The 18,842-nt window shown below is 35.1% G+C and overlaps 2 protein-coding genes across 2 annotated transcripts; one reads left to right on the top strand and one right to left on the bottom strand.

The window, feature by feature from the left end:
* The first annotated feature begins 925 nt into the window (after nt 1-925).
* Nucleotides 926-10,665, top strand: LOC101218942 (phospholipase D gamma 1). Its single transcript, XM_004145003.3, has 11 exons — nt 926-1,107; nt 1,209-3,227; nt 3,833-3,949; nt 4,663-4,857; nt 5,938-6,183; nt 6,350-6,418; nt 6,567-6,714; nt 7,060-7,208; nt 8,357-8,533; nt 9,060-9,257; nt 10,091-10,665. The coding sequence occupies exons 2-11, from the start codon at nt 1,533-1,535 to the stop codon at nt 10,382-10,384; spliced, it is 3,288 nt and encodes a 1,095-aa protein (XP_004145051.1). The 5' UTR covers nt 926-1,107; nt 1,209-1,532; the 3' UTR covers nt 10,385-10,665.
* A 970-nt stretch (nt 10,666-11,635) lies between these two features.
* Nucleotides 11,636-13,670, bottom strand: LOC101218711 (transcription factor TCP9). Its single transcript, XM_004145002.3, has one exon. The coding sequence runs from the start codon at nt 13,584-13,586 to the stop codon at nt 12,609-12,611; it is 978 nt and encodes a 325-aa protein (XP_004145050.1). The 5' UTR covers nt 13,587-13,670; the 3' UTR covers nt 11,636-12,608.
* Between the last annotated feature and the right edge of the window lie 5,172 nt (nt 13,671-18,842).

Below are 18,842 nucleotides of genomic sequence, written 5' to 3'. Positions count from 1 at the left end.
TTGCTACAAGCAGCTTTTGGCTCGTCCTAAATTTGGGAGTCCCTAAAATATTTTCAAAATGTTCAAATGTATTCTGTATATATTATGAGTCAAAAGGATAAGTTTGCAATTAAAAACAAAATAAACAACAAAAAACCTCACTACTTCTCCAACGGTATTTACAAAGTTCCCTTTTTATATTTAATATTTTCATTTCAATCTCTTTGGACTTTGAATACAACTTTTCTTTTTTTCTTTTGAAAAATATCAAATTTATGTTTTTTTTCTAAAAATATAGTTTGGGTTTGTACGTTGTTGTTTTTCACTCTAATTAGTCTTTTATATTTTTAACAAATGCTCTCAGCTGCCTCAATGCATATATATATATATTTGATAGTGTTATTAGCAATTGGTTTAGCTTTCTAACTCACACCCACATATAGTTAATTACACATGGAAAGCAAAAGAAGATGATCCACCAAAGCTTTGTACTACAATCAATATAATTAAATAAATCTCTTGTTAAATCATGCACGTTGTACAATAAAAATGAATTGATAATTTTTCATTGATTACTTTTCTCTCATAAAAAAAAGCTTCTCTTAGTAAGATAGCATAATGTGTAAAGAGACCATTGAATTTTTGTTAATATAATAAAATTTAAGTATGCTGTCATTTTCATCGATGACTCTACCCTCTTAATATTATATTTGAAAAAAAAAAGGGTTTTGGGAATTTTGTTGAATAAAATTTTAAACTACATGTTAAGAATAAGAAGTCTACTTCTACAATAGTATCATTATTCCATATGTAGTTGGCCCATTGGTAAACAGGCTGAGGCCTCTTTTTTAAAGTTTTCATGGCCCAAGAATGAATAGCCATCTAGCCCAATAGATAAAAACTTTATTATTTATTAAAAAAGAGGGAGAGAGAGAGAAAAGAATGTTTCCACTTGGCTTGGATGAACCGGTAATCGCTTTCTTGCGCGCGCTCCAGAATCAGATTGAGAAAATTCCATGATATAAATTGGAATGCCCCATCTCCCAATTGTTTTTCTTCCCTTCCCTTCCCTTCCCTCCTCTTTCCTCCCAACCCGAAGATTCATTCCATTTTTCTTGTCTTATTCAGGTATATTCTTTCTCCTCCATCCTTTTTCTTTCATCAACATTCCCTTTTCAGATTGTTTTTCTTTCCCCTTTTAGCTAATTTGATTTCATTTGTTTTCTCAGGCCTTCATTTTGTCCTCAACCTCTTCATTTTTATTACGCGCTTAAGATCGATCACACGCATATTATGTAATTATAGCGTTCCTTCCTTCCTTCTCTTCTCAGATTTCTTTTTCTGGGTTACACTATTCATTTGGAACAATTTTCTTTTCTTCTTCTTCTTCTTCTTCTTCTTTTTTTTTTTGATTTGATTTCAATCAATACATACACACGTACATACATACTTTCGTTCTTATTGATTTAGTTATTATGTTATTGTTCTTCTCAAATCAAACGTAATTGAGGCTTCTCTGCATTGTTCTCGAGTTAGTTTACAACTTTTCCGTTATGGATAATTACGGTTCTTCATCTCCATATCCATATCACAATCCTTACTCATACCCTCGTCCAGTTCCTCCCCAATACCCACCTCCTTCTCAATATCCACCGCCTTCTCAGTATCCTCCTCCTCATTACACACATCCAAATTCAGATCCATATGCTCCTCTTTCTTACCCTTACCCCTATAATAATCCTTCACATCCCTCACCATTTGCATATCCCCCACCCCCATCTCATTCTGGACCTGTTGAGTATTTTTCACACCCACCCCCACATTCTTCCCCTCTACCTTACCCATATTCTTACTCCGATGCCTCATCCACTAATGCTGCTGCTAGGCCCTCTATTCAATATCATAACAGTTTCCTACCTGGTTCATCCCCATATCGGTATCAAGAATCTAGTGCCTACCCTCCACCTGAAACTCAATACCCACCACCCCCTTCAAGAGTCAATAGCTTCTCTGGCCACTATAGGAATGATAGCACAGACTCCGTCTCGTCTGTTGCTTCTGCATACCCACCTCTGGATGACCTTTTGAGCAATGTACATTTATCTGATCATCAATCAACTGCTCCTGCATCACCTCCTGCACCTGCTGCAGCACCTTCACCTGCACAGCCTTCAGCTTCGTTATTGGCTAATTCACCTCAAAGTGCTAGATATGATCGCCGTGACCGATTTTATGGCTTTCCGAATTCATCCTTTTCTAGTTTCGACACAGGGCATTCAGATCAAATGATTTCATCCAAACAACCTTTGTTTTCCCATTCAAGCTCATTCAGTGGGTCTCAACAGAACTTGCAGATTGTTCCACTGCATGGTAAAGCATCTTTGAAAGTTTTGCTGTTGCATGGAAACTTAGAAATTTGGGTTAATGAGGCCAAAAATCTTCCAAATATGGACATGTTTCACAAAACCTTGGGGGATATGTTTGCAAAATTGCCTGGGAACATGAGCAACAAAATTGAAGGACACGTGAGCCATAAGATCACTAGTGATCCTTATGTATCGATCAATATAACAAATGCAGTAATTGGGAGGACTTTTGTTATAAGCAACAATGAAAATCCTGTATGGAGGCAACATTTCTATGTTCCTGTTGCACATTATGCTGCTGAAGTAGTTTTTGTCGTTAAAGACAGTGATGTTGTTGGTTCACAGCTAATAGGAACTGTGGCAGTTCCTGCTGAACAAATATATTCAGGGTCTATGGTTGAGGGAACCTTCCCAATCCTACTTGGTGGGAAGCCATGTAAGCCTGGAGCTGCTCTAAGTATTTCTATTCAATATACCCCAATGGAGAGGCTTAGCACTTATCACCATGGAGTGGGAGCTGGCCCTGATTATCAGGGGGTTCCTGATACGTATTTTCCCCTCAGAAAGGGTGGAGCCGTCACTCTTTATCAAGATGCCCATGTTCCAGACGGACACCTTCCAAATTTGATGCTTGATAATGGTACGTACTATGTGAATGGGAAGTGCTGGCATGACATTTTTGATGCTGTACGACAGGCTCGCAGGTTAGTTTACATAACTGGGTGGTCAGTGTGGCACAAAGTGAAATTAGTTCGGGATACTGGCTATGGAACAGAGTGTACTCTTGGAGATCTTCTGAGGTCAAAGTCTCAAGAGGGAGTGAGAGTTTTGCTTCTTGTTTGGGACGATCCCACTTCTAGGAGCATTTTGGGTTATAAAACTGTAAGTTGCTTTCCCTGGTGTTTATTCCTTTTACATTTCCTGTTTATCATAGTTGTCTTTCCTAAAATTACTTTAAATTAAATACAGGACAGGTGGGAATGCTATATGTAACTAAATGAAAAGAAAAAAAAACTAATTTACTTTGATTTGAAATGTGGGAATATCGATTCTTTCTTTTCCTAGTTTTTATTCGTCTCTTGGGTGATTGAATTTTCCTTTAATTTTTTTAATGGTAAACCAATTTCTGTTTTGAATATAAGTTTGTTTGCCGAAATACCATCTATTCGGAAACCTACCTTCCAAAGAAAATATTATTCTTGTGTTCTGTGAAATTTATGAGTTTACGAGCTTCAATAATGAGCTGGAGACAAGCTGCAGAACTTTGAACTCTTGATAAACTATCAAGAAGAAGGATCTGTTAGAAACTCTCTTTTACCAGGTGGACATACTCTACCATCGTTTCATCTCAACTGTTAGAATATGCATGAAGTATGAGATCGTGCTAAGAGTTTGTAAATTGTAATCATGGTTTTTCAGTTTACTTTGCATTGGCTTTGAAGGATTTGTTATCATACTCTTCTGAGAACATATGTTAATTATTGCAGGATGGTTTCATGCAAACCCATGATGAGGAAACTCGCCGTTTTTTCAAACACTCCTCTGTACAAGTGATACTTTGTCCTCGGATTGCTGGAAAACGACATAGCTGGGTTAAGCAAAAGGTAAATATTTATTCCTTTTTTTGGGTAAGAAATGAGAATACTTCAATGAACAATAGATGCCAGAAGTTCAGTATTAACTAATCACTTCTATCTCTTTTCAGATTTTTGTTGTTCTTCAACTTGATTATGCCAAGGAAATTGGAAATTTAAACCTGTATATTTTTATTTTTTGGTTGTTTCTATTTTGATGAAAAATTTATTTTGGCATTGATAGGTCGAATGTATGATGTATGTGGTGTAGGAACCTGAATATATATCCTTAAGTAATCATACCATCTTGATGGTAGTATAACGGGAATAACCTCTACTTTCGTGGTAAAGAAGTTTGTATCAAGATCAGGACTAGATTGTTGAATTGGTCAAATGAAAATTCTTTAATCTATATCTTCATTAAATTTTGGAGACAAAAGAAGATAAATTTTGTATTATGCCAGAAACTAATACCATTTTGTTAATGAAGCTAGAATTTTTTCGTACGATCAGTATAATTTGTTTGTTAAAAAGGAATATCTTGGTAAATTTATATCTTCTTTATTTTATTAAAGAACAGCAACTTTGGCTAAACTACAAAATGATTCCTCACTTAGACCTTTATTTTTTTTGGAGTGCTCATATTCTGAACTTTTGATGATGTTTGTATATTTTTTTCAATTTTCTGTTTGGCCTGGAAATCTTCCCTTTTGTGATTCTTGCTCATCTTTGTATATATTCAGGAAGTTGGAACTATATATACACATCATCAGAAAACAGTTATTGTGGATGCTGATGCTGGAAATAATAGAAGAAAGATTATAGCTTTTGTTGGAGGGCTTGATTTATGTGACGGGCGGTATGATACTCCATCACATCCCATATTTCGGACCCTTCAAACAATACACAAGGACGATTACCACAATCCTACATACACGGTAAACTGTTGACTATGTCCCACTTGTCTGTTGATAATGAAAATAGTTTTGTGGTAATAATTAATATGATGCAAGAGGAAAGGTTGATCTATGCCAAAAATACGAATAACCCTAATATATTTTCCATTTTTTTCTTGGATAACCCAATTAAAATTTTCTTCCTCTATTTCTTTTTCTTTCTTGTTTTCATTTAACGAATTTGGGGCATTCATTAAAGGGATTGAAGTACCTAAAATGAGAGATTGAAGAACCGTAAAAATGAACAAGTCAACTAGTCAAGAGGTGACCATAAAAATGAAAGTGGGCTGCCTGAATGAACTGAATAACAAAATATATACGGTCAAGAGTAAATGGGCCCTTGAAATGAAGAGAAGCATTGAACTGAAATGACTATACAGTTCCCAAACAAGTAAAAGTATCATAAAGCTTTGATGAGGGAAGTATAAACAAAATGTCTTAAAAGAAAAAGAACTTGTTTGGTTAAGAGAAGGGGACGAAATTTTAGCTCTCTTTTACAGGTTTTCTGCAGCCAGTAAACATGGAGTTGTGATTAAGAACAGGTATCAGGTTGGGAGAAGAGGGTTGTGGACGACAGAAATCAAAAGCATAGAGTGGAAAATTTTGAGTTTTTTAGTATTTTATTCTAGAAATGAGATACAATTCCATTCAGGTTAAGATGGAAGCTCACCTAAAATTCCTACTGAATTTTTTATTATCTTATTTTGGAGAGAGAAAATGTTAAGAAGGTAAAAGACTTTAGATTTATTAGCTTGATTACAAATACTAGAAAACCGTTGCTAATATCTTGGCTGAGAGATTGAAGGTTGTTGTCATTTACATTTCAACCAGTGAAAGCCCTCTTATTGTAAAGTCAAATTGTCAATTCTATTCTACTTGAAAATAACTAGAGTTTGAATATTTGAAATCAATAATCAGTTAGACAAAAGACCTGACTGGAAGCTGTAACACCATTCTAGAATGAATTTTTAGGAGCAAAAGAAAAGACTAGTATATTATTGAACTAGGGTTACTAAAATTTGAATTGATTTTATGAACTAACAAAATCGCTCAGTTGAACAGGGTAGTGTTGTTGGTTGTCCAAGAGAACCATGGCACGATCTACACAGCAAAATCGAGGGTCCAGCAGCATATGATGTTCTGACTAACTTTGAGGAGCGATGGAGGAGGGCTTCAAAACCTCACGGGATAAAGAAGTTGAAATCATATGATGATGCTTTGCTGAGTATTGAAAGAATTCATGACATAGTTGGAATTTCTGAAGCGTACTGCACTAATGAAAATGACCCTGAATCATGGCATGTGCAGGTAATGCTTTTCCCCTTCTTAATTTATATGTGGACGTTTACTTAGGTAATAAAAGGTTTGGCAATTGAAACTGTTTGCTCAGTTCTGTTTAATCGTATAAGAGAGAAGACAACCTTTTTAATGGATTCTCTTTGTTCCTTATGATAAATTTTCATTAATACTGCAGATTTTTCGGTCAATTGATTCAACTTCTGTTAAAGATTTCCCAAAGGAGCCAAAAGATGCCCCAAGCAAGGTAAAGAACCTTTATGGTTGCTATATTTTCAATCAAATCTAGTACTGTACTAAATATAAATATAAAATTGGCATAGTAATATATGGATGTATTTATTTTGTATTTGTGACTGTATAACATGCTTATTGCCTAATATTTTACAATGCAGAACCTCGTATGTGGAAAGAATGTGTTGATTGACATGAGTATACACACAGCCTACGTGAAAGCCATTCGAGCTGCGCAACATTACATTTATATAGAGAACCAGTATTTCATCGGGTCATCCTTCAATTGGAATTCAAATAAAGATATAGGTAAAGTAGACAGAACTCAAAAGATATAGAAAACCAAAAAAGCATCTTCTGTATATGTATTGCATCTGAATCATCAGTACCTATAATCTAACTTTTAGCATTGAGCAAGGGTTGAGTTTGTGCGACTATAAAAGAAAAAAAAAAAAAACATCCATTTAGAACGGATGTTAAAATTTCAAAATATAAATCTTTGGCAGCCTTTCAAGTTCAATCCTTTTTACTTTGCCTTTTTTTTAGAAGTTCTTTTTTACTTTGCCTAGAAGAATAGAATACGTCATGCAGTACGATGACAGTACAACATTGGAGTAGTGAATTGTTAATTTTGCACATTTCTGATATTTTCAGGTGCCAACAATTTGATTCCAATGGAAATTGCCCTTAAGATTGCTGATAAAATCAGAGCAAATGAAAGGTTTGCTGCATATATTGTCATCCCCATGTGGCCTGAGGGTGTTCCAACCGCTGCTGCTACTCAGAGAATACTATTTTGGCAGGTAGACTCACTAGTAGCCTAGGCTGAATTTTACCGTTTTGCATTATTAAATTTACTTGCTTGATGGTATATTAGTTATTGTGTCAGCATTTATTGGCTCCAATAATCTCCACGATGATTCAAGAGGATTCTGAACTAGAGTTATCTAACTAATATGTTCGGGGTAAAGTCAGTGATATATTGGAAAACTGGGTGCTAGGAAGCATACACTTCCCTTCTTAGAATAACTTTTTTTAGGAAGCATATACTTCCCTAATTAGAATAACTTTTTTTAGGAAGCATATACTTCCCTAATTAGAATAACTTTTTTTAGGAAGCATATACTTCCCTAATTAGAATAACTTTAAAGAGAAAATAACCTTCATTTCTAAATCAATTGTAGATTATGACTAAAGTTCTGGAATAAAAATTTTCTTCAAATCATCCCACTTCACCTATAAGCCCTATTCTCATTAAATTTTCTATTCAATATAATTAAACATTTAACCATCATGTTGACCTAGTGGTAATAAAGTAGACATAATCTCGATAACTAAATAAGAGATTGTGGGTTTAATCTATGGTGGTCACCTACCTATAAATTAATTTACTGGTTGTCCTGTGAGATTAGTCGAGATAGCTGGCCTGGACATTCACGAATATAAAAAAAAGTTAAACATTTGATTTGCGTAGTTTTTACAAGGTTTACATTGTCTATAAATTGAAAATGCTACTTCATTTTTTTCCATTCTGTTTTGCCCATATTAATTAATGGCAATTAAAATAAACAGCCAAGTTATAAATATTTTGAACATTGAAGTTTCTAACTTCTTTAGTGAGAATTGGAAATAATATTGAGCTAAGTGATAAAGGAAACCGAGACCATGAGGAGAGATAATAATATGGACATTAAAAAAACATGTATGTGCATCTCGCATAACGCATATCTTTGTGCATTTCACCAAATTGTCCAATCGTAATTTGCCATATGATAAATTTTACCTTTTTTTCTTTTTGTTTGGAATATTCTAATATTCTTTTGATATAAGTGGTGAGAACATATGCACAAAGTTGGGTGTGTCCCAAGTGTTCCAATATTGAAATACCAACACATTCTTATTTATGACAAGTATACTTCTGATTTCTTTGATCTTTTCTTTCATTGCTCAGCAAAAAACCATGCAAATGATGTATGAGGTGATTTACAAGGCTTTGATGGAGGTTGGTCTTGAGGATGCATTCTCTCCACAAGACTATTTGAACTTCTTCTGCCTGGGAAATCGTGAGACTATGGATGGAAATGATCCTTTATGTTCTGGAAGTCCTAATGGAGAAAGTACTCCTCAGGTAACTTGTATTCTTAATCAGTTATTATTATCTTACTTTGAATTGGGTTTTGAGTTGTTATTCTAATTTTTGGTTTTTGTTGGCAGATTGTGCTCTGCTAATGGAAGTAACTTTATATTGTTTTCTTTGTAAATATATATGTGTGTGTGTATATATATTGTATGTGTTTTTCCAACATTGCAGGAAGAGTCTTCTTATATAGAGTTCCTGACAAACAACTGTATATTGTTGTATAACTTGAGATTCTTTCATATACCACAATAATAAAACAAAGAAGAGTTGCTTCAGAAAAGAAGGGAAATATATGATGGAAGCACAGCCTTGCATACCAGTCCATAATTTTACGTTTCCCCGTAAAGAGCTAGTAATATAGATATTTACTATGTTTTAGTCACAGCCTTGCATACCAGTCCATAATTTTACGTTTCCACGTAAAGAGCTAGTAATATAGATATTTACTATGTTTTGTCACTGCTTTTATTATTGTTATTTTTTTAATCACAATGATATAATGAACTGACTGTAGGCACTTAGTCGGAAAAGCAGAAGGTTTATGATATATGTTCACTCCAAAGGCATGATAGTTGACGACGAGTATGTGATTTTGGGATCTGCCAACATCAACCAGAGATCCATGGAAGGAACTAGAGATACTGAGATTGCTATGGGAGCCTATCAACCCCATTATACGTGGGCAAGGAAACTTTCACATCCTCGTGGACAGGTGACTTTTAATTGTCAAATATCGAATGCGGATTTTTTTAAAAAAGTAATGTTAGTTAGATTAATGGATTGAACAAAATGGAGTCAGTACATAGAGTCAAAATTAAAGCTTATGAAATACCTTGAGGAAGACGAGTTCATGAAGTCACTAAAAATATGCCCTGAAGGAGGAGAGTTCGACACCCTGATCGAGTGGTTCTTTAGTAAGATTTCAACCAGAAATGATTAAATTCCCACAATTACATAATTACTTCATCTGATGTGCGCCAACCCCTTTTCTTCTTCTTCTGTCTTTTTTTTTCTTTTAAAAATTATAAGTTTCCTCTTGATTCATTAAGTTATATTTTATCTAGTCTACTTTTTAAAAGTTTCTATAAATATCTAAACTTCAATTTTTATCTAATATGTCTATGGCATTAACTCTGTCAGTTCATATACTTCTGCGACATGGTAACTTTAGATTACACGAAAGTCAAATTTCAGACATTTGGTAGCATAATCATTAAATTGACAGAATTAGCCACCGGGTCTAACATACAAAATACTTGATAATTCAAGGGTATATTATCAAGTATAAGAATTAAATAGACATGGTTCTAAATGTCCATCAATTTCAAAAAGTTTAGAGGACCAAGCCTATAATTTAAACATTATTCTGTCTTTTTATTTTCTTTTTCCCCGTAGTATCTGTATAGACTCAGTAAAGTGTAGAAGTAGGTAAATTTACAGTTTCTTTTTTTTTTTTTAAGAATTTGGGAAGCACCAATTTGTCGTTCATTTACATAAAACTGCATTTCTGCATTCTTTCTGGGATCTGAATGTGCTGCCCTGTAGATCTATGGATATAGGATGTCGTTGTGGGCGGAGCATATGGGAACTACCGAGGAGTGTTTCAACCACCCGGAGAGCCTAGAATGCGTGAAAAGAGTTAGAACAATGGGAGAACTAAACTGGAAACAGTTTGCTGCAGATGATGTAACAGAGATGAGAGGACACCTTCTGAAATACCCAGTTGAAGTTGATAGAAGAGGGAGAGTAAGATCTCTTCCAGGTCATGAAAATTTTCCAGATGTTGGAGGAAAAATTGTTGGTTCATTTCTTGGCATCCAGGAGAACCTCACTATCTAAATAACCTCTCTCTCTCTCTCTCTCTCTCTCTCTCATTTTGAAGCTTTATGTTTGTTCGAGATAAAAAGGTGTGTCTTTACAGCTCTGCTCTGCAAAATTTTGTTAGTTACTATAACCAAAATGAATGAAGAATTCATAGACGCAATAGCCATCCTTTTCTTCCTAATTTATTGGGAGTGGCGTTTGTAACCCTATGGGGTTCATTATAGCGTTAATAGCATCTCTATTATTTGAAGCTAACACTTAATACATTGATATTATTTATTATGGGTTGATATGAAGATCAAATTCAAATTTTCTAAAGTTTAACAAGTGGGGTGGATAATTTGAATGTGAGCTCTTAATCAAGAATATATACTTTAACCATTTAAATGGGTAAATCAATTCAAATTTAATAAGTTGATGGGTGAGATTCATTCAGACAGAGAATGAGAACAACATTCCCTATTCTTCTAAAATGATGTAATCAATAAGAATAGTTCTCAAATTTAGTGTAACACAGATCATTACTAGCTCATTTTAGGTGGGAATGAATTAGAATTTTTTTTTTCTCTACAGATTATCCACACATCCCCTCGTTTTCATTATTGTTAAATAAATAAATAAAAAAGTCTAAAAAAAGGCTAACAAGAGGAATATGGGTAGCAAAACAAGAAAGAATAAGAATGGTGATACTATGTCCAAGAATCATACATACGGGATTTAATGGACATTGAAAAGTAAGTTGAAATGTAATGGAAACTAGCGCAAAGTCAGCTTAGGGTTTTTTTTTTTTTTTTTTTTTACTATTATCATTATTCTTTTAAAATAAATAGAATGAATGAGTTAGTTTTTTGGTGTATGAAAATTAATTTTCATGAGATATATACACATACACATACACATGCACAGCCCTTAGGAAACTTAGAGAGCTTAGTCCACAATAATTAGCCGAGACCTGCATGAAAGAATTAGATGATGAAATTGCATAGAGGAATTAAGGAGTTTAGAAAGTTAAGAATTTAAAAATGTATTGTTCTACTAATGAACCACTGTGATGAAATCTCCACTCTCACCTTTCTCTTACCCGCATTTATTTATTAGTCTAAAGAAGAAGATATAGGAGAAGTATTATTAGCACTCCTAATATGTCAATAAATATATATATATATAGCATTAAAGCAAAATGATGTTGGATTTTAGTTGTTCCATTCCCATTCCAACATAAAAACTATTGAAATGAAAACTAGAAAACCAAAACATGGACACAAGTAAAATAAAGAAGGGTATATAGTATATGTGTGTGTTTATAGTGGGGAGTGAGGGAGAGTAAGTAATGATGAATGGATTATGAAGAATTGAGGTAAAGAATGAATTTACAAAATCACACGCTCTCTCTCTCTCTCTCACACACCAAAAGAACCAACCAACCAAACCCACCTATGTATTTTCCACAAAAGCATCTGATACCAAACCAATCTCATTCATCCACGTGTATAACCCTAAGCTGGCCCACTATCTGAACACGTGTCCTCTTATCCTCCACCCATACATGAACCTGGGATGTGGGGGGAGGGGACCACCACATGATGCTGCTGCTGCTGCTGCTGCTGTTGCTGCTCCTCCTGCAGGCCCAAAGGGCCGCCTTTGGCCCACATCTAAGTGGACCCGGGCCCACCTCCCCCACCTCCATCACATGACACACTTCGACCTTCAATACTGGTCCCTACGCCCGTCTTTTGCGGTCCACGGAGCACCACAAAGCTCCTTTCCACCACTCACCTGGACCCCACTGCTGCTTCTTCGCCCTTCATCTCCTTCATCTCCTTCATCTCCTTCATCTCCTTCCTCTTCCCATCTTTCTTTTCCAAATGTTTAAAACAAAAGAGTTTCTCTCTTTCCGTAGTGTTGACCCACCTCCCTACCACATCTGGTCCCCTCTCCTTCTTCACCAAAAATTAAAATTTTAAAAAGAAAGACACCACCCCCACCCCCACCTTACACGTGCATTTACTTTTCGATCCTCACGTCTATCACGTGATCACCTCGTGCTTCCCCTTCCTTCCGCTCCACTTCCAAGGAGAAACACACACACACACACATACTTTTCTCCTTCTTTCCACCCCCCCTTTTTTCTTCCACCCAATCTTTCTTTTCTGGTTTCCCAATGGCGGATACACTACACAGGCTCATACAGAATCCAATTTCATTTCCAATCTATTCTCTTTTCCTTCTTTCCTACTCCTCAATGTTTTGACGACGAGCTTGACATGAATTGAAGCTCTTCCTTGTCGTATATCTCCAACGAGAAATCTCTAAGCATCTGCGTCGTCGTTTTTCCGCTCGAGCTCGATATCGGTGCCATGACGGATTGAGATTTGGAAGCGGAGGAGCTTGATGTGCTCGAGCTTTGATTGGTGGGGCTCGATTGAATGTGAGATGTCTCTGCCTTCGACGGGAAGGCGGAAATTGGCCGCGCCGTCGTGTTGATAAGCGGTGCCGCCGGAGTCGAGAATGAGAACAACTGTGGACGGGTGGAAGAGCATGCTACGGATGGAACCATGAAAACAGCCCCGGGAATTATGGCGTTCGAAGGGATGGCCCACACTGGAACGAACCCCGGTGGAAAAGCCTGTTGGACGGCGGAGGAACCGGCGACGTTGGAAGCGGAGATGGAGACGGAGAGGGCGTCATTTACGTCAACGTAGTCACTGTTAGCGGGGCGCTTACGACGTTTCTTAACGGCGGAAGGGTCGGCGGAATCTTGGTTAGAGGAGGATGTGGTGGTGGGAATTTTGAGAGTGCCGTTAACAGACATGGCAATGGCGGGAATGGTACCAGTACCGGTAGCAGCGATGATGGCGGGCTCGGCCCGCTCGAGAAGCCAGCGGATAGTTTCGCCGTCGGACTTGTGGCCGAGCTCACGAGTCAACTGGAAGATACGGGCGGCACAGGTGGCAGGAATTCGGATTCTCCGACCTCTGCCCTCGACCTTGGTGTGGCGATCCTTGGTGGAAGGTCTCTTGGGAGGAAGAGAGGAGAGGGTTTTAGGGATATCCGGGTTGAAAGTGAGAAGATCATGAGGGAGGTTGGAGTCAGGATGTTCCTGCTTGGGAGTAAGAGGAAGAAGGTCCATTCGAGAGGAATCGGAGTCGTTGATACGGAGATGGGTGGGTGGAGAGTCGTCATCGTCGTCGAGTTCTTGCTTCTGATTATCGGCCATGGGGGAAGGAGAATATGGGAGAGAGGAGGAGGGAAGAAGAGAGGAGGAGGAGGAGGAAGGAAGGAAGGAAGGAGAGAGAAGTGAGAAGAGGAGATTTTAGGTAAGAAAAAGAATATGGTATATAAAGGAGGGGGAAAGTGGGGGGGAGATTAATAATAATAATAAAAATGTGAAAATGGAAGGGAATGAGTTGGACCCACAAAGAGAGAAGATGGGACACGGGGGGTGTGGGTCCCAGGAGTGGAGGAAGAGGAAGATTATCCGTTGGGTTGGGTCAAAGGTTAGGATGATGGACCTACCCTCCCTCCCTCACCTTTTCTTCTTCACCTTCCCATTAACACTCTCTCTCTCAACTTGCCATCCCAACTTTTGGCCATTTCTCTTCTACAACCCACTTACGCTTACCCCCAAATTATTATAATATCCCTTCTACCCATATAATTAAATTCACATTTTGTCACCATATTACTTCAATTAATATATGTGGGCAGAGGATTCATTGGCACATTCAACTTACTGCTATTAGGTGATTGAAATAGCTTTAGGTGGACATAATATGGTAATTCATGATGACCATCATACATTAGAGTATGCAATGCAAGGTGGGTAAATTGTACCCAAACTCCAGCTCTTGGATGTGCCAAGTGGGCCCAATGATTTGAGTGCTGGTCCACAACATACCTTCCTTCCTTCCTTCCTTCCTTCCTTCTCTCCCACAAGTGGTTGGAAGTAATTTTAGAAGAGTTCAAATCATTTTTATCTTATTTTCAAATACACTTTAATCAATTTAGTAGACTATCATTAACTTTATTAAAGTACACGTTTATGTGTTCAATTCCTTTTTAAAATCAATTCTTTATTATCTAATATTATCTGCTAATCAATTATTTACATACAAACAAAGATATTTAGAATTTGGAAAGTTTTTTCTCAAAATAGAGGGTTCAACAGCAAAACTGGAATACAATGGAAAATCTTAAGAAACTAAGCGAAAGAGGAAATATCAAGGCTTATAAGTTATATATATATATATATATATATATATGTACCCACGTATATTTAAATTATCTCAAGTTTGCATCAGTAGAATTTAACAATAAACAAAGAAAATTACTCTGATGTCCTTCGGCTTCTACGATTACAACTAATCATATATCTTCTGGATATGGAAATAGGGATTCTTTTCAAAGAAATTTATTTTTATTATTGTATTATTTATGCCTGACTTCTTATTTTATTTTATTTAAAAAAAACACACATATAATATACATTATTTAAATATCAAATGTGGTTTAGAGAAAAATAATTAATCTCACAATTATAACTATTTTGGATAATTAATTTTACATGACATCCTAGATTTTATAGATAGCTAATTATAAAAATAAAATGAATAGCAAATATAAATTTTAAGAAACTTTAAGAAATAGCGATTTTTTATCTACTTTGGAGACTATAAATTATGGGGTCCCACGCTATCAATATGAATAACAAATTGATTAATTCACTTTTTTGTTGAGAAGTTGTCCATGGTTTTATATATATATATATATATATATATATAAATAATAATAATAAGAAGAAGAAGAGTTCATAAAGTAGTTTCTATAACAAGAATTTATGATGGCTTTTATTTTTACAACGTATTTATGATGGTTTAATGATGTATTGAATGTGGGATGTCCTATATTGGCCTAAGAATGAAGTTAACCCAACATTAGGTAGGTAAAATTTCTTGGTGGTCCAAGTAAATAAGCATATAGTATAAAGGACTTTTTTGAGTTACATTTTACAAAGAAGTCTCCTATTAAAGTGTGGTTGAAACAAAAATCTCCCATTTGGTGTTTTGAATTTCAATTGGCTACACATGATATATTGTCACAAGTGGGATGATTGTAATCCTATCTTTATGTTTATGATGTCCAACATGCCCACAATCCCATATAAATTTTTTAGGTCTTATTATATATTATAATTACGATAATGTTTTTCTTACTTCAATAAATATATAATATATATATTGGACATCAGAATCAACCTTTTCTTCTCTTACCTGTGTGGGTTTAAATGAATATTACTAATTCTTAATTATGTATAAAATATATTTTATAAAAGGAATTGTTCCTATTGCTTCTCTTCATGTAAGATGTAGTTTAGAAGAATTATTAAGGCTTGAAAAATTACTAATCATGTAGTTGTACTTTGGAGTTACTCTACCTCTTAAAACTTAAAACTCTCCTACACTGTTACCAACGGTTACCAATATTCATGTATATATACACATATGATACATTCTATCTCCAAATTTTAATATGGTCTTATTTAATTTATTTATAGATTGATTTTGAGATAAAAAAATATTAAACCCAATCATAATATATATAACTTAACTAGAAGGCAATCACACAAGCTTTTATAAGTAAATAATATATAACTTTTTCAATGTATGGTTAATTAATTAATATGATTAGTTAATCGCAAAAGACACTTTCCTCCCTTTTATAATCTTTTGTGGCCATCTTAATTAGACTGATGTTAATGCTTGGTCAGTGGTCACTCTTCATCTCAATCACATCAAAAACTATGTAGTATATATATAGTATGCATTAATTCCCAAAAATAACCTTATCATCTTCTCTCCAATCCTCCTTTGAGTACTTTTTTTTTAATTGAATAGTACATCAAAATTCATATCCATCCAAAAGTAGTGTTCCTTAATAGGTTTAGTTTTAATTGCAACTTTGACTATTTACATTAGATTTAAGTCACATTTTAGTTATTGATTTTTTAAAATTGTTGTGTTATGATTCTAAATATTCTTACATTTGTTTGTTTTAGTATTTGATATATTAAAATATTTATTTTATTCTCTAAGCTATTAGTTTTCTTTCTACCATAAATATATTTTCAATAACTATAAATCTTTTTGTTAAATAGTGAATGAGTTCCTCTCTAACTTATTTCGCTTAACTTAATATTTATATTTTTTAAAAAAAGTAAAACTGAGGAACAAAGCATCGTTAGTTCCCAACCATGGGTGGATGAAATCCTATACATAAATCAATTAATAAAAGAATAAGAAGAAGATTATTCCCATTTTAGGTGAAGGACTGATTAATGGAACTAAGACTTCAGACCAAAAAATAGCCATTGGGGAATGAGAAGTGGAGAAAGAGTCATCAGTCTAAGCATGATCGTAGGAATCCGTTTTCAATAGGTAAGGTGAAAGAAAGAAAGATCATAATATCTAAGAAAGATCATAATATATAAAGGAGAATAGGAGAGGTTAGAAGTGAGTCCCGAGCTTCTTTACCGAAGGCGCAATGAAATATGCGTTGAATTAGATTAGGCGCAAAGAATATTGCGGAATATAAATTTCATTAGAATGCTCCTTTTTAGAGTCCTTTGGACGTCCTTAGGCGCTTCCTCTTGGTGCTCGAATCAAACCTCTAATTCCAAGTTTGACCCCTTTTCATGCTTCCTTTTCCTCGTGAACTAGGTTGCTACTTCTAAGGGCTAGTCCCGGTCCTTACCCTTATTTTTAGGAGCCTCCTTAGCAAGAGTAAATTAGTGTAGCTTGACTCAACGGAAAAGAAACTTCTCGCCCTTTATAGATATTTCAAAAACTTGATAACTAAAGTAGAAAGAATTTAAAAGCTTAAGCTTAAAATACAATAACCAAAATAGAATAAATTTAAAAGTTTAGAAAAACGTATTTATGGTTCATATCTACTAACCAAACCAAATTCTGGACAAATAACCTATAACATTTTTTAAAAATTGAACCAATCTTTTTTAGTTGTAATTAATTGATAATGAGCAGTTCAAATATAAATTATTAAAAAAAACGGAAGGTTTTATTATTCTTAAACTTCATAGAACAATACTATGGGGGAGTCATGCACAGTCCACCAGCCTACATAATACACTTATCAAAGATTATTATCATTGGCAAAGCCAAAATATATAGATAGATCCAACATCCAAGCCTAAGCAAAAAAGAAAAGAAAAGAAAAGAGGTATGTCATAGGAAAACACTCTCAGAAAGAAAAACTCAAGAGTCTTTATGTTCTAAGTCTATCGGTCAAGCCAAAGAATATGAAATAACTGAAGTCAAACTCATCCTTAACACCCTGCAGTCTGAAGTCAATAGCTTTGAGCATCACAACTATCTTTAACATTGTTGAAGTTATAGATAACAATTGGCATATGTCAGAGAGAGCATTAATAATTCTAAAGGCTATTTTGATAATACCAAAGGGGAGAACCAAGTCATGTTTAAACGAAATCTCCAACCGTATTCCTTTTTATTTAGTATAACTATACACTTTATATACTAACATAAACATGGAAGAGTAGTAGAGTCAAAATCATACATTGATGAGTCAATTCAAATGACAAGACCATACAAAAGAAGCTAGTTGAGAGAAAATCAAAAGAATAGTGTGGGAGTTTTATGGACCAACAATATTTTTCATCAATTTAACAAATGATATTTACTTATTTTGTATTAGGTTTTAATTATAACTTTTAAAGGAGTCGCTAAATGAAATATATATACACAAAAGGTTGGAGAAGAAAAAAAAAAAGAAAGTTGGAAAAGGAAGATGTGGGAGGGGGGAATGGTTAAATGCATTGTAAAAGTGGACAAAATGGAGTGGGCCATTAATGTTATGCTGCACAAGAAATAGGCATAGGGCATGGCCCCCTTCCCCTTTTCTTTCCCCCACAAAACACAATCCCCTTTTTGCTATTGTCTCTCTCCCTTTTCCTTGCACTTTTGGCCCCCTCCCTTATCGAAACTTATATTGCAAAACAAACAAACAAACTTATTCACTTCCTTTCAACCTTAGTTGTTAAATTTTCATTTTGAAGGTTTTTAAGTTTCTTACTTCTAATTCCTTTTGATTTTTATTCTAATAAGTCATTGTTGAAGATACCATTATTGATAGATGAAGGGTGTTACTTATGGGTGGTTTGTACAATTTTGCTTAAACAATGGAAAAAAAAAAAAGAAAAGAAAGAGAATGTTACGTTGTATAGATAGGAAAGGAGGGTGGGGGGTGGCGTCAAACGTGGATGGGCTTTTTACGTAGCCCACTAAGAATCTCATTCGTGGGGAATGTAGGGGTTACTCGCATGTGATGCACCCTACCAAGCTTCCCGTGTCCGTCACTTTTGTGTTGGGGTGGGTCCAGCCCAATTGCTGGATCTGACCGTTCAACCATATCCTCTAGGCCCATTATATAACCCCAT

This window comes from Cucumis sativus, chromosome 6, assembly GCF_000004075.3.
Source record: "Cucumis sativus cultivar 9930 chromosome 6, Cucumber_9930_V3, whole genome shotgun sequence".
In the NCBI taxonomy this organism is placed as follows: Eukaryota; Viridiplantae; Streptophyta; class Magnoliopsida; order Cucurbitales; family Cucurbitaceae; genus Cucumis; species Cucumis sativus.
Note: the sequence above shows the minus strand (reverse complement) of the source record. Positions and strands in the feature narration are given on the sequence as shown.